Here is a 16,271-nt window from a genome sequence, read left to right as displayed (position 1 = left end):
AACAGTTGAAATAGAAGCAAATTACTATTTGAATCTAAATATAGAAAGCAAATCCAGTACATTTGCATAGTTCTAGTCAATACTTCTGCCAGCAGGGCCACAAAGACTAGGTAAGGGACAGTAAGTATACATTTCTGCCCATACTGTCTCAGATCATGACAAAGAAGTTACAGGTTTCTGGTGATATTAGGTTTTTTAGCTACAATGAATAACTTAATCTTAGCTGTGAAAAAGAATTTCTATGCAGAAAGACTGCCATATAGTCAGAGGCCTCATGTGCTCTTCTGCAATGTCTTCACCATCATTGCCAGTTAGATCACAGAATGTGCACAGGTTCTTCTCTCTACTCTGAAATCATCCTGACATTTTCACTGAAGCCACAGTCCTCCATTTGCCAGCCGATGTAGTCACCTCATCTGCCCCTTAACTCCCTTCAAAGCACTACATTCCAAACAGCCTCCAGTAAGAGAAGGGACTCTGCTCCCCCACAGCCTGTCATTGACACTTGTGCATTAGCCAGTGAAGATTCATAGAAAGTCACATCAGCAGATGCAGTGCTCTCAGTTGCTCCCCAACCCGAGCTTCTGATTCACTGTGGTCTGTACCCTATAGTTGAGTGGCAGTACAGGACTTATTCAAAGCTGACAACTGGATATGGGGCATCATTGACTAGAGTCACAAACAGATGGTAAGGACAGCGTCCAGTTATACAGAAGCCATTTTAGGGAACACACAAGTAGGAGCTGCTCCTTAAATTATGTTTTACTAATTTATATTAAGATCTGCTTGGCAGTGGTTCTGTACTTCCCAGAGATGCACAGTGGCACTGAAAAGCTGCACTCACACTTCCAGAGTGACACAGCAACCCCCTCCCAACTCCTCTCAATAAACCCAACAACTACTATACCTGCTACTTTAACAGAGTGGTCTTGCTTCTTTACTTGGCATGACGACACATTGCTCAGACGATTCACCTGAGGGCACGCTTCTGTTATTCTCTCACAGACTCTGAAATGGTAGTCATATTCATCTGTACTCACTGTCTTCTCCTTCTCAGAAAGAGGCCTCAGATCATACACAAAACCGTACCTTGGATCTTTCACTTGACAGTTATCTCCTTTAAATCAAAAGTTAATAGAAGGCTTAAATTGCAAATACATTAAACACAGCTAAACACAAGCTATGCAATATACAGAGACAGAGACAGAGACAGACACACACAGTCAAACCTGCACAAACGACAGTCCTTACTAGGCTGCCTCCTGCCCATCACTCCTAAGAACCCTAGAGTAAATTTTGCTCCAAACTTTATGGGAAGGCCACTTCAGTTAAAGCAACTCATTTCTGTTGATCATGTGAGAAGCCACTTAAGGGTTTCACTCTTTTATTTAGCTTTTGGTGACAATTAAGAGAAAAGCTCAACAATTTAATAACCTCTTAAAATTGTTAGATTAAAAACTTAATATTCACTGTTTTAAAGCAGTATTCAAAAATAAACTCAAAAATATGGCCATGGATCAAAAACTGTCTAGGAAGCAGGACAGAGCAGGATTAGTCAACTTTCATCATGCCAAAAGGTTAAAAGTGGAGGAGTGCCAGGCCCAGGACCTTTATTTATTAATGATCTGCAAACAGAGAATGAGTAGTGAGGTAGCAATGAGGAGAGCAGTTTTGGATGGGCAGCTTATCCCACTTCTGTCTAGTGTGGCACTCCTACACCTTTCTCTAAGCATCGGGTGAGAACAGTGGACTAAGACGACTCAGGAATTGCCACTGCAGATCAGACCTATGTTAAGTGTACATTATGATGTACACTTACGTAACTTTATCTATATATCACAGCTTTACTTAAATGTAAGAACTAGAGTAGTTGTGGATTAAACTGCAACTTGAAGAGCCAAACCCTAAGCTGGTGTAAGTCAGGACAGCTTCACTGCCTTCAATGGATGGAACTACACTGATTTACACCAGCTAAGGGTCTTGTGCCGTGTTTTAAAAACACAGATTTTAATCAAAGCAAGACACTTGTGTGTTGAGAATCACCACCATATATTTCAAGCTACTCCCTCCACACGCCACCAAGCTTACTAGGGCCCAAATAAAGGCAATTTTAATAGGATTGGCCTTTGCAGCAGTACTGATCCTACAGCATTATAGAGTAATAATAATGGTTCCGAGTACTTTTATAACAAAACTTCTGATTTTTGCTTATACATCATTGACAATTTAAACAGAGAAAAACTAAGTTCAGGATCACAATGGCACACAGAAGTTACCAGAAGGCTTCTTTGGAAGTCATGACATTTAACATTAGAGCTTGAAATAAAAATGTACCCAGCCTCAACCAGCATGACAGCTAAGTTTAAGAGTCTGAGTTGGACACCTGTGCTGCCACACCCTACCCGACGGTTACACTTTGTAACTTTCGTGAAGCAGTGTACTATAAAAGTACACAGCTTGTTTCTTTGTCACCATCACAGGTCAGTGGATTTTTCAGATACTAAAAGCTTTCTCTTCATAACCAAGATGAGCCTTTAGTGCTCTGAGATTATGTGTATGAAAGAGCAGTTGCACAAGTATTTTCACAAAAGCATTGTGTACAAAAAACTGTTGTAATATTAAGGAATAAGATCACATTTCATATTTAATTCCAGTTTAGAGACTTCTTTACCTTCTGCTCTATGGACAGGACAGGCTGCCAGGGTTCTCCAGATAAACACAAATTCACAACCATCCTCACGCTGAAACATAGGTGAGCCCTACAATACAAACACATGGGGAATAATCACCAATTCTAATATTTAAAGGTTTGTCTTTCTGGGTAAGCAGTGAGAGAGAAGATAAATGCATTTTATAAACAAAATCCAAGTGTATGTCTAACTCATGAAGATTGAATTCGAGCAGACTTGCATCTAATGCCAGTACTTTTAACCCTATTAATCAGGTCCCTGAACAAAGCCACTTTCATTGTGTAATAATGGGGAGTCTAGTATTGCACAGCATAAAACTTTATTCAATAAAAGCCAATGAAAATGTTATTTTCCCTTTTCTGGTTATTAGAGTACACTGAAAAACCATTGTTAAGCAAAATTTAGAGGCCCCAATTATGTTTTTTTTCCTGGAATGGAGAAAAATACATTTTGTTACATGCCATAAGACTGACTTATTACTAGGATTTGAATTTTATATAAAAATCAACACACACACTTACTAGGGTCTGATCACACTCAAAGAGGATACGTGTAGAATAGCGCTGTTTATCTTTGCATGTGTCACCATTCAAGTAAATAATACTAAGAGACCCATCGGTAGCAGCTTGAGGACTTATCTGAATAACACCAAGGTTCTGGCCTTTATCAGCAGATTTCACACAAGATCCTATTGCACCACCTGTAGGAATAGGAAATTTTATGTCAGCCTGTTACATTTTCATTACAGAAAACTCCACTTATGTAGACATACCGTATGTACTTGTTCATAAGCTGAATTTTTTTTAATAAAAAAGGGAAGCACCAGAGATGGGGGTCAGCTTATGATTAGGTATAGAGAGGGAGAGGTGGGACAAAGCCCCTACCTCCAGCAGAGGCAGCAAGGAGAGGCAGCACTGTCAGCAGAGCCAGAAGGGAAGAGGTGGGGCCAGAGTCTCTCCATTTCTGGCCATGCTGCTCTCTCCCCAGTCTCCGAAGCAGCCGTGCTGCCCGGCCTGGCCCGCTGGAGCAGGCCGCAGCCAGGTCAGAGACATCCTCCCCTGGCCCTCCCCAGATAAGGTGGGAAGGGATGGGATGAGATAAGGAGTGTATGGGGGGTCTCTGGCTAGGGGTGGGGTCATGTGGGGGGTGGTCCCCTGACTCCCAGCTTCTCCCCCCCCCCAAAAAAAAATATTTTCCCACCAGTTGCTGTTCCGGCCCATCAGGGTACACAGCTGGCGCGCCGGGACACTTTATTTACTTAGATTTACCTCCATGCCTGTGGACGCTCAAAGTAAACAAACCATGTCTGCCACCAGCAGCTTATCCTGATGACCCGGGAGCCAAAGTTTCGTGACCCCTGAATTATAGGGTCGGCTTATGAACGAGATAAAAAATTTCCATTTTTACATATCCATCTTGGGCAGGGGGTGGCGGTCGGCTTATAAACAAACTGGCTTATGATTGAGTATATATGGTAATTTAAAAAAAAAAAAAAAAAAAAAAAAAAAAAAGGAGTGGGTCAAAAAAATGCAGTAGCTCAAAGAATGAAATGGTCAGGGATCAACTATATAAGAAGTGTCACCAGTTCATCTGAAGCTGACAGCACATTTTATTTAGAACTTTACTTTGTTTTTGTTAGACAGACTGAAAATGCACCTTGCTAAGTTTATTTATTCATGATTGTGTTTTCAGCAAGTTGTCTTACCACATTAAGATAAACAGAAGGGGGTTTTTTTGTTGTTTTTTTTTAAATGTATTTATGGCTACCACCTTTGCTATAGCATGTACTAACAGCAAACTGGTTCAATCCTAAAACAAACAACACAGAAAGAGATAAATATCAATTCTTTACTTCATAAAAAGTTACTCAAAATCGGTACTTAAGTCATAAACCACAAGCTAGGAAGAGAGCATTTTAATGCACCACTGTCAGCTTACCAGGGCATCCAGGCACATAAGGTAGAGGCTTGCAAACATTCAAATAGAAAGTTCTTGTTTTTGCATCCTTTGAAGTATCTACAGCAATCCAGGACTCTCCCTCTTTGCTCAAGTCACTTAGATCATACTCATTTCCAGCTGCATCTGAAATGTATTTGGGATGTACAATAAATTGAGGGGATATATATGGTATTGTATATTAAAAAAACCTGACCTTCTTTGCCATGTTCTTGTTACAAGGTTAGATGGCTCCTCAATACATACTAAGAGTCTCATTACCAATATGAAATTTATTAATTAAGGCAGCAGTTCCCAAACTGATCCATAGGACCCCTGCAGAAGGTTTATGAAAAGCTAACTGGCCAGCTAGAAAAGACTGGCTCTGTTATACCAAACTGCATGCAGTGTTGCTGTAGCTGTATTGGTCCCAGGGCATGAGAGAGAAAGTGGGTGAGGTAGTATCTTTTAGTGGGCCAACTTCTGTTGGCGAGACACACAAGCTTTCCAGCTTATCCAGCTCTTCAGGTCATCTTTGTGTAAGTTGGAAAGCTTGTCTCTCTCACCAACAGAAGTTGGTCCAATAGATTATCTCATCTCATCCACTTCATCTCTCTAATACACGTAAAGACAGCTCGAAAATGTATTAATTTCCCTTAGTTTTCCATGCAAGCATTGAGGTAATTGTCAGAGGAATGTTATGATACAGACTTCTGGACCTTTCCTCTCCCATTTGTTGTTAATGTGGTACATTACGGAAAAGAGACAAGAACCCACTCCTAAATTAAGTACACTTGGTGGAGCATGTTTTTAGCTATCTAAACTGAGGTGGCACCCAAACAGGATCAGGATCTCACTGGGCTCAAATGTTGTACATACAGTTCTCAATGAAGTGTTTTGGTATTTTTCCCCAAGCAAATTTTTTTCCCATGGCATAGCCTTCCAAATGAACAGTATATAGACCTAATACTGCCACATGTGGTCACTTATCACTGAATCTGGAAGTAACATAGAATCTGTCTACAGATAAATCAAAGGGCATACTGTGGCCCTGCTGGCAGAAGTATTGACTAGAACTATGCAAATGTACTGGATTTGCTTTCTATATTTAGATTCAAATAGTAATTTGCTTCTATTTCAGACAGACGATCTTCAAGCAACTGGCAGCTGACTATACTGATGGTGGGGGTCCATGACTTTGAGAAGAACCACATTGCACAGTGGGAAGCAGATCACCAGCTACAGCAATAATGTGCAGTTCAACCAGCACATGAGGCAAATGGTCCTGTGGTTAATGCAGTAAGTGTTATTCTTCCCCAACTGATCTTTGGAGCCATGCTATGGCCAATCAATACAAATCAAGATTGTCGACATCCTCTAATTTGGGATGACTAATACTATTATTCAGACCTAGCTGCATGACATACAGACACATGCAAATGCCCAGACAGCTGACTCTTTCCAGTGCAGACTAAAGAATAGAGCGGTTGTCAAACGGCAGCTATCAAGCTTGGTAGGGTCAAAATTTCACATATATATCTATCTATTTCCAACATCATTTAGATCCTAGCTTTCTCCTAGAACTAAGGCTTTTATGCAGTCTTCTTAGAAGAGGGAAAATCTAGTAGCCTAGGAACATGAGACACTACTGGCATGCAACAGAGGAACCTTCCATTTTCAGCCTTCTAATGGTATTAACAGTTGTGAAGAGAGTCGCTTCCTTTTAGGTACTACTAAGCCACGTAAATGAAGTATTTTAGTTAAATACCTTTTTGAGGACAATCCCAGCTTAGGACACCAAAAAACAAACAAAGCTACCACATGGTTTCCAAGTCATTCATAGTCATAAATCAGGAAAGATTTGTAGCTTCATCATACTGAGATAAGGAATATGTTGTTTTACTTATCTAAATATGCAGCATCACTAATGTCAGTACTCTGGGTACTTGTAACAAATACTTAAAAATACAAACAGCAACCACATAACATATCAGATAAAGCATCCCTTGAAGCCCAAATTCCCCACTTTCACTAACAATCATTGCTAACAAGATGTGCTGCAGCACATTCTGCAGGTGCAAAGAAGTTATCGGTAGGGTTTACATGTGACAAAACAGAGTGGTAAAGAGCCAAGCCACTAGGGAAAACAGTGCAACATGTGACTCAGATGTAGATCATTGATCAAACACACATCTAACTTTTAAAATGTTAGGAAAAAAAGAGGAAAAAGAGAGTGCTACATTAGGAAACAATTAATATGCACCATTAACTAACTGCAGTTTAGCCCTCCATGAGTTGTCTACCCACATGTTTTTACATAAACTGTAATCGTTACATTTTTGAGCTCATTTTTACAAAAGAATCAAAATCGTGTTAACAAACAAGGGTTAGAAGAGTTCATTTAGACGCTTATCCTGAAGACAATGACATTTTTGACCCTACCTCAAACTTTCACCCATCTCCACAGAAAGCTTTACCTTTTGTTCAGTTACCCTCACCTCCCTGATATGTATTTCATGGAACACCCCCATGGTGTACTTACCAGTAACCTGGCAGTCTACTGGAGCAGGGGAACAGGCTAAGGCTGTATGAAACTCAAAGAAAGTATTATGGATGCCTGCTGCACTGTTTATTTCTTCATCCACAAATTTAAGTTCTCCCGGGTATGAGTCATTGCAGATGAAAGTCACTGTAAAAGTGTCGGATGTTCCTGTGTGAAAATACAGCACATGATCTATTGTTGGGTGCAAATGAGATTGGTTTTCTAATCTCAGAATAAAGAAAAGTGAGCACTCTAAGAACAACAGTCACTCTACTAACTCAACATATCCATTTGTTGTATTAAATCAAATTGTAAACCTTAATATCAGTCAGAAAAATTCTACCTTGTTGTCTGCAGTGTTTAGAATTACAAAACAAAACTCCCAAACATGGGGCGTTTAGAGGATCTGGGACGGAATTATTCAACTGCCAATTAGAGTCAACAAAAAACACCCCCGTTTAAACCAACTTGTCATAGGAAGCATAACAAATCATGGGCCGCTGAGGCTGATTTCAGAAACGAGTATGCCCAGTAAGAACTGTGCTCTTGAACCCTTGACCACAAAAAAAAAAGCAGCCCATACATATACACTCCCCATCACTGTTCAGGCATCGGACTGCCATGGTTGCTGACAGGTTATCCAAGAAGAAGTGAGCTCTGATTTCTAAGCAAAAGTCAAGGATCTTGGCTCAGACATAAAGGAAACAATTATAGCATCAGAAACTGCAGTACTCTTTTGGCCTATCCCAATGAAATAACTTCCAAGCAAAAAACAGAACAAATAGAGTCTCAAGACTGGCATTGCTGAGTGCAGTAGGTTGGGCATGAAGGGAGACCAGAAAAACACACTAAATCAGACAGAGAGAGAGAACTTAAGTTACATAGGGCCTTAAGAAGCAGTACCAAGAAGCTTGAGCTTTACTTAGTATTTCTGACACTATGATGTTAGATATCAACTTTCCAGTTACTCTTCATAATTGCAGGTGGTCCATTTTCTATGGCACACAGCAACAATATGTTTGGTGCTAACTGTCATGGTGACAGATCTTCAATCTATGGAGTATCATTTAAGCATTATGCTTAGTTTTAAGATTGTACATCAACCCTTCCTGCCCAGTGCTCCATTCTCAAACGGCCACATTCCCTTCCCAATAAACTCCATGTCTCCCAGCTTGGAACCCAGAAACTGAGTACATTCAGACATACAAGTGAACAGTTTCCTTAGCATGTTTCAGCTTCAGAAAGTTAGTCTTGATAAGAAATAGAAGCAGTCATTCAAGACAGTATGCCACCTAGAGCTAATTAAAAGTTACTGATCAAAGTGTTTGAAAAGCTGTTTGTCAAACAAATTGAAAAACTTGTGGATAATTGAATTCAGCCACTGTTTTGCCAATAAAAAAAGCCCAAAGTGATCATAACTTGATTTTAGTTTCAATTTGAAACTATTTCATTTTGGTTTTTCCCTCATCCCCCTTCCCACTCTTCCAGTGGGAGTGTGGGAGGGGGACGTGCAGAGAAGAGGGGATGTTTCCTCTGATTTGTATTAAGTTAAAAAACACTGAGAAAAAGGAAGTAAACTTAAACCCAAAACATTTGGTTTCAATAAACTATGAAAATTTTGACACATTTGTTTCACAGAAAAATTGAGAGAGTCTTAACTCGGCTTTTCTGCAGAATGAAAAATTCCCATTTCCTTTGAACTTTTTATAGAAATTAAATTTGGGTTTTTCAGACAGCTTTAAACATTGAATTTAATCAGACAGATTTTGTGCACAAATGCAGGGCCTGGGAATGAAAACACCACCACAGACCTAAAGCAAATGCCAATTCACTGAAACTGTAGCACAGGATTTTGAACTCACCTGATTTTACCTCAAAATTGCCTCTATAGGTAAGAGTTAGAAATCCTTCCGAGGACAGAGAGAGGGTTTTGTCCAATCCCACTATCCTCACTGATTTTAGACCTTCTACTTCACATCCACCAGCTGGTTTTCCATCACTACCACCACCACAATCTGGTGCTGGTCCACAAATATTTAACTAAAAAAAATAAAATGTGAATAATGTTAACTTGCCTGAAGAATTAATGTTGACAATCATTCCCACATAAAAAGCAACATCAGAACATAGTCCTCCTGTGGGCCAATAGAAAGCGTCTGCTGCTTGACAGGATAATTAAATTCCCCATTTCTGCACTCACCCTGGTTCTTGCTTACTTCCGTTTTTATGTAAGTTGACATCAGTACAGAGAGGGTAGTTTCTCCATTTATGACTCCCCACCACCATCCAAAAGGAAATGCAGTATACAGTGTAGTATAGCCAGAAATACAGCAAAAACTACACCTGTTTTATAATTTTGTCAGCATCAGAAAGATGACTTTAAAATTACTTTTGAGGTGTACCAGTTGTCAGTTTGACACTTTCCTCAAAATTTCTTCTCACTGGCCACTGAAAAAAAAAAAAACTACTTAACTGCCTTTAACTCCTCTCCCAAAGTAGGGCATTGCCTGGCTAACCCATAAGGATACTGGCACAAAGGATAGGATCAGTAGTCAAACTTTCCACTTTACCAACTAAGACCAGAAAGTATGAATACAGCTTTGGCTAGCTGCAGTTTGTACATTTAAAAAATAAAATAAAAAAATATTAAAAGGTACCATAAATGTCTTCCCAATTCCGCTGGTTATATAGCCTTTTTCTGAAGCTAGTGGTTGCATGTTGAACAAAAAGCCACTATTTGGATCTCTCACAGAGCAGGACTGAAAAAAAATTAGGTGGGGTTGAGAGGGGAAGGAAGAGGTTAGTTATTTTAAGAAGGGACCTGCAGATAAACGTGGAATTTATTATTATTATTTTTAAAGAGAAGTTACATACTTGTATCTTTTAAAAAATTCAACCTTTACAAATATGCTTAATGACCAAGATAGGTACAACGTAATTTGGGCAAGGGCTAACTGAGATTTAATTTAGACTGACTAATAGCAGTAACACCACATTTGTATTCTTTAGTGTAGTGCAAAAACAGCTGACCATTTACTGTTCGTGAAGCTACCCAAGAAAGTACACACCACTGGTATATTGGTACAACTGAACATAATGCTCTATAAAGCAAGTCTGAAAAGTCAACTAAGGAGAACTAAATGAAGGAGAAGAGAATGCATCAATGAAATTATAGAAGGACATGCAGATGTTTTGCAATATGGCCACTAATTTAGATCTGATCCAGGATGTGCATAAAAATCTGAGGGTTATTCAGTTGCCAGTGTGAAATCAGTCTGATCTCCCTATAGGTATTTACAAATCCAGATGCAGCTGTGATGAGCTGAGCATAAATCCCTAGATATAATACAGTTGGCGGTCTCCGCAGGGGAGCAAACAATTCAATGATCATAGCAAGTAAGTTACCCTATCTCCAGAAGTGGCTTTTCTAGGTCAACATTCTAGTATATTAAGGCAATTTTCCCAAATGGCCCTACTACTGCTTCTCAGGTGATCAATAGAGCAGGTACATCATAACAGAGGACTTCACTTGTGAGTATTTTAAGTCTGTTCCCTTTCAGTAGCTCTGGATTCACTTTAAAAATTACTTTGGTAAAACTAGTTTTGCAGGAGACAATGTGAGGAAAAAAAGGGACAACAACAACAAGCAAAGCATGATGAACAATTTTTAATGGCTACGAAATAGCCCTCCACACTCTCACCTGAGTTTCATCTTTTGTTGTTGTGACTGGACAAGCAGCTTCTGTTTCCCACAGAAACGTGACAACACATTCTCGATTATCAATAAACCTGGGGCTGCTATTCTGAAAATAGAAATTGCAAAGAGAACAAAATAAAATTAAAAAAAGACTATTTTCAAGTGCATCGGTGTTTCACTTTGTCAAAACTACTAATTCTTGACAATTTGCTATTTTAGTAAGAGTTCGGGGCAAATTCTCAGTTGATTGAAAATCTGGCTCAAAAAAAAAAAACAACAAAAAAAACCCATGTTACTGCACATGCACTTTGTGGTACTTTTTCCTCAGCCAAGAGTTCAAGACTTTCACTATGTGGGGTGCCTACACTTTAGACTGAATAGTTAATTGTATTAAAGACCTGTATTAACAACAAAAAGTCCTACTTATACACTTATCTAATCCAAATAAAATTGTATTTTTCATAAATTTCAGGACTTGGCATATAGTCCATTATGGTAAGCAGGCACTTACTGTTATGGAATATTGGGCAAATAGAGCCATGAAGCATTAGAGGGCTAGTTTTACTATTTCAGATAAGAAATACTCAGAAGTTCACTGCGATCAAGTGTTATAGGTCCATCTTACCCGCAAAAGCAAAGCAGTGCTGAGTAAGTGCTAAAATCCACATAAATATAATCCTATGTTCTTTGCACTAAGATTCGGAGCATGATTTTATGCACTGATCTCAGAGTCATGCAATATTTCAGCAGCAACAAGTATTATTCCACCTTAAATCTGAATTCCCTTGCTTATGTGGAGTTAGGTAATTGTAGTTTTGATATAAACAAATAGGAAACAGTTATACATACAAGACAAAGTATAGACACAGTGAAACTGTTAAGTCTGGTTGCCTTATAAAGCACATAGGTTTCCTCATTTTGGATCTATCCTCTCTATGGTCACATTAGAGAACTTTTCAATATGTATGTATAATTTAAGACTAGTAGAGTTACACGTGTAAATCCTCATGCGTATCAGGGTCAGATGACAGCCAGTCTTAAATATGGCCTCCAGATCAGACCATTAACTTCTCAATTGTTAGGGTTTTTGTTTTTTTTAATTTGGCTAACAAACAAGACTTAATGCAAGTCAACTCCATATACATCACTGAAGCACTACAGTGAAGGGGGGGGGGGGGGGGAGAAATCACTATTCAGTCTTCAACATGTCTCCAGTATGACACTGCTTCTGTATCCCATACAAAGCCTCAGAAAAACATTAGTACAATGAGGAGACTACTAAAAGCATTTCCATCCTTACAAGAGTGCCCTTGGAGCAGGTAAAATGGATTATGGTTGTATAGGACGTCCTCTTCCCATCAGCACTGATGCACACAGAACCATTTGTATAGGTTAGAAGGACTCGACCACGTCCTTCAATTACTAGGCCTTTGCTAGCAATCCCCAGGTTACTAATGGAAGTGGTTTCAGAAAAGGAATCCTAGAATGAAGGAAAAAACAGTATGTCAATGAAACAGCGCTTGCTTCTCAAAAAGTAAATAAACTAAAAATCAAGCTTCCTCTTTTCAGCTATACCCAGAGTTCTTTGCTGTGCCAGAGTGACATTCCGCAATATCCTTGTTTTAAAGATGCAGTTAATTGTGAAACAGCAACTGAGAGGTTAAGAAATCTACCTTCCCCCCATCCCTCAAATTATCTTGACATTCAGTCCCATCAAAACAAGATCAGTTCTATCTATTAAGTATTGGTTTACAGGAAAGTGTTTAAGAGATTACCCAAAACCTTTAGAGGCAACAATCTGTCTCTCAGCTAACTACAGCTAAGCAAAAAGATTTAGAGCAGGGGGGTTCCCAAACTGCGGTACGTGTACCATTTGTCACACGTGAACTTGATGTGGTAAAGTAAATAGACTGAACAAGCTTTTAAGGATCGTACGTGACTCAGAATTTGAGTGCCACTGATTTAGAGAGGGTTTGTAAAAGCTTTCATCTCACATTTGATGCTTCTGCAGTTGGTACTGCTTTTGTGAGAGACCAAGCAGTCACGGACTTCAGGGCATTTCCAATAAGTGACATGCTAGGCTTCTACAGGATAGAGCCAAAGTAGATTTTTGGGTAGGCAATGTGTCATCAGGGCCAACAATAACAATCCTCTGCAGTTCTGATGTCCAGGGAAGTGAATGGCTGATGATAATGAACTATTATGCAGGTTTCCTTACTCTAACTCCATCTTGATGCAAAGCAGCAAGGGTGTTTCCACTAACTGACTCAGACTGCATAGAGATTGCCAATTGTGTATGACTGATGGGAACATCCACCCACCAACCGGGGGCAGTAACTACCAAACTCATTTCCATTTGTGAACCAAGGCAAATACAAATGTGAGGCTCTGGAAATGGATAGATTACTGATTTAGCCAACAGTGTCCATTTCTTACTCTTAGAACTGCAGAGAACTAGTGCAGCTCTTCACAAAAGGAATGCCATCTGTCTCCATCAGTCATAGACATGGTCTTGCAGAGAAACACTGCTGAAACAATTTTTCCAGATATACAGCTAAGCAAAATCTTTCCCCACTCAATCTAGGTACTTGTATTGCCCTTATCACCATCAAATTTGAGCACCTCACAATCAGTCATGGATTTTATTGTCTATACCCCTATGACTTTCAAGTTCTCCCTATTCCCAGGTGGGGAACTGAGGCACAGGGAGACTAAGGCAGTGGTCCCCAACCTTTCTGTGGCCAGTAGCACATTCATGTTTTCAGAAGAGTGTGGTGGGTGCCAACAATTTTTCAAGGCTTATTTTGTATTTGTACTTAAATAATACGAAAATCATCATATTTAATATAACAATATATGAATCCAGAGAGAAGAAAGAAGCCAGAGAAAAGCTGTGAGGACAGAGATCACCAGCGCCCACAGCCTGCAGCCCCAGAGTTCTGTCCCCGGCAGGCGTGGGGCCGTGGCTTGTCTCCCCTGCTGGGCACGAGGCAAGCCCCGCGCCTGCTGGGAAAACAGAGAACACCGTGCTCACAGTCTGAGTTCTGTCCCCGTCAGGTGCCGGGCCACAGCTTCTCTCCTCTGTTGGGTACTAGGTGGGCGCACATAAATGCTCTGGTGGGCGCCATGGCGCCCACGGGCACCACGTTGAGGACCACTGGACTAAGGGTATGTCTACCCAGGAAAAAGCTAACAAACAAAAACAGCAGTATCAGAGCCCAGGTCGCCAGGAAACAGCTCAGAAGGAGAGGCTGTGGTTTGCTTTTACTCTCACACCCCTTCTCTACCACAGTTCACTCTAATGTGGAAAGTAAGACCAAACAAAGGCTGTGGATGAGTGAATAGCATGTTAAAGTATTTTAAGAGGCTCTCAATTTGCATAGGATCTGGCCTGAGAACTTGCATCAGAGTGGGTACAAGCTCCGTGGCATGTTAATTGCTTCAAGATGCAGATGTGAAGCAGAAATCTGTTAAATATGACAGTTTAACAGGAAGCAAGAGAGTGATTGACAAATTTGTGGATGGGGACCTCTCCTCGCTCTTCCTGGTATGTTCTTGCTGCTGCTGTTTGTCCCTGCAGTGGATTGCAGATACACATGCTCCAGAGACTCTTCTGTGATACTGGCTACACTGTCACCACACCTACACCTGGCTCCAACCTCTCTTTTTATTACTATTTTTTGGTTAAATAAACTGAAGAGTTTAAGAGTGGACCAAAATCTCATAGGCACCTACTTACAAAAGCTTATGAGATTTAGATTTGGCGGGGGTGGGGGAAGGATCTTGAGATTCTGCTCCCATGGAAGAGGAAGAAAGAGGCCAGAGTTTCTTGACCTACCTGTTTATGCCCTTTAAGGCATAAGCCGATCCACCCTCACAATATCCATTGTAGATTTTGACTGCAAATCAATAAGGTGCACAAGGAAAGATAAGTGACTGAGGAGCGACAGGAATGGGAGACTGATGGTTGTAGTATGGCCGGCTCTCAGGTGACTGTGTGGTTTTAAAAGCAGGTAGAATTTTGCTTTTGAGTAAATCTGGCATTACTCCAGATTTACAGGCTTGTGAGGGCAAGTTTGACCCTTAACTACTAGAGCTACTAAACTACAAAGCACAGTCCTACTGAAAGACCTGCTAGTAATTGTGCCAATGCTTATGGTCCCACAGGCCATTATTTTTACCCTCCTACTGTCAGAAGTCACTTAAAATGGATCTTTGATCTATACATAACATTTGATGCACTAACTTTTGGTGCTGGGGTGGAAGTGATACTCACATCATTTTTTTCAAACTTCATCTGACAGCCTGAGGCATATCGATCACACCCTGCAACAGGAATCAGAGGGCGGCAGACATTTATGTAATACTTCCTGCGCTCATTTGGTTCAGAGTTGTCCATGGCATACCAGTTTTCACCTCTATCTTCGGATTTTGATAAACTGAATTGCCAAAGTGAAATATTTATATTCTTAAAATATACATTCCTCTTAGAAATGGAGAGAACTAGAGAGATTATAATTTGTGAAGTGGCAAGAGGCAAGCTAAATCAATTCTTCCAACAAAAACAAAAAAAAACTATGCAACAACAACTAGTTCAGAAGCAGCAAATACAGTGTCTCCCTTATTTGCTATTATCATTGCAACAAATTAGAAGTAAACAAGGTACTAAAGTTATAAATTTTTGGCTGCAGAATGTTTCTTAAAAAAGTTAACTGCACTTTCTGTGCTTGTTTGCAGACTACAAAACAAAGAGACAAAGTTCTGATTGCACAACCATTTTTGCTATCAAAGCCAGCCAAAAAAACCACACACACACACACACACCACAATACAATGCAGGACACTAATCAATTTACAACTGTGACAGGCACAGCAGTGTGCCTCCTAAAAATAGGGATATGCTTTTTCCTTCATTTTTGCTAGTCCTTTACAATTCAAGATTGTAAAGGATGATCACTGGTTTCTAATGTTGTCTAAGTAGCAGACACCAAATTAATTTCCAGTGAGACTTTGCTAGATAGGACATTTGTTTTTACATGCAGGTTTTGTTCTTCAGGTTACAAGTCTATTTACTTCTCTCTTACCTTGATAAATCGTACTGTTCCATGGTGTTGGGATCAGTCACAACACATTCCAACGGCATCTCAGGACAGGCATATTTAGTGTACCATTTAAAGTTGTATGTGTAATTGTCTTCTACCTAAATTACCAGAATCATAGGAAGACAGTCACAAATAGACTGCAGAATAGGTCAGAACGGTATGGCTTCTAAGAATATTATGAACTGATATGTCTTAACTTGGGTAAAATGGGCTTGTTCCCTTATACATGGGGAATATCCAACCTATGTTCTCTTAGGTTGCAAAAACTCTGGATCCACAGCTTGCTGATTTCTGTAGCTCTCCTG

General features: G+C 39.9%; 1 protein-coding gene across 3 annotated transcripts in view; it reads right to left on the bottom strand.

The window, feature by feature from the left end:
* The window catches only part of IGF2R (insulin like growth factor 2 receptor), a 100,318-nt gene that overhangs the window by 43,352 nt on the left and 40,695 nt on the right, over window positions 1-16,271 (bottom strand). For all 3 annotated transcript variants that reach the window (XM_032793182.2, XM_075064083.1, XM_075064084.1), the window contains exons 17-27: window positions 15,949-16,064; window positions 15,141-15,303; window positions 12,165-12,344; window positions 10,869-10,970; window positions 9,825-9,926; window positions 9,030-9,207; window positions 7,168-7,335; window positions 4,629-4,772; window positions 3,212-3,390; window positions 2,672-2,759; window positions 908-1,117 (exon numbers count right to left, since the gene is read on the bottom strand). In XM_032793182.2, coding sequence (XP_032649073.1) covers window positions 908-1,117; window positions 2,672-2,759; window positions 3,212-3,390; window positions 4,629-4,772; window positions 7,168-7,335; window positions 9,030-9,207; window positions 9,825-9,926; window positions 10,869-10,970; window positions 12,165-12,344; window positions 15,141-15,303; window positions 15,949-16,064 — 1,630 coding nt within the window. The remainder of the gene's footprint in view (window positions 1-907; window positions 1,118-2,671; window positions 2,760-3,211; window positions 3,391-4,628; window positions 4,773-7,167; window positions 7,336-9,029; window positions 9,208-9,824; window positions 9,927-10,868; window positions 10,971-12,164; window positions 12,345-15,140; window positions 15,304-15,948; window positions 16,065-16,271) is intronic.

The sequence above is a fragment of the Chelonoidis abingdonii genome, chromosome 3 (assembly GCF_003597395.2).
Source record: "Chelonoidis abingdonii isolate Lonesome George chromosome 3, CheloAbing_2.0, whole genome shotgun sequence".
NCBI classification, from domain to species: domain Eukaryota; kingdom Metazoa; phylum Chordata; order Testudines; family Testudinidae; genus Chelonoidis; species Chelonoidis abingdonii.
This window is presented reverse-complemented; position numbering and strand designations above follow the sequence as displayed.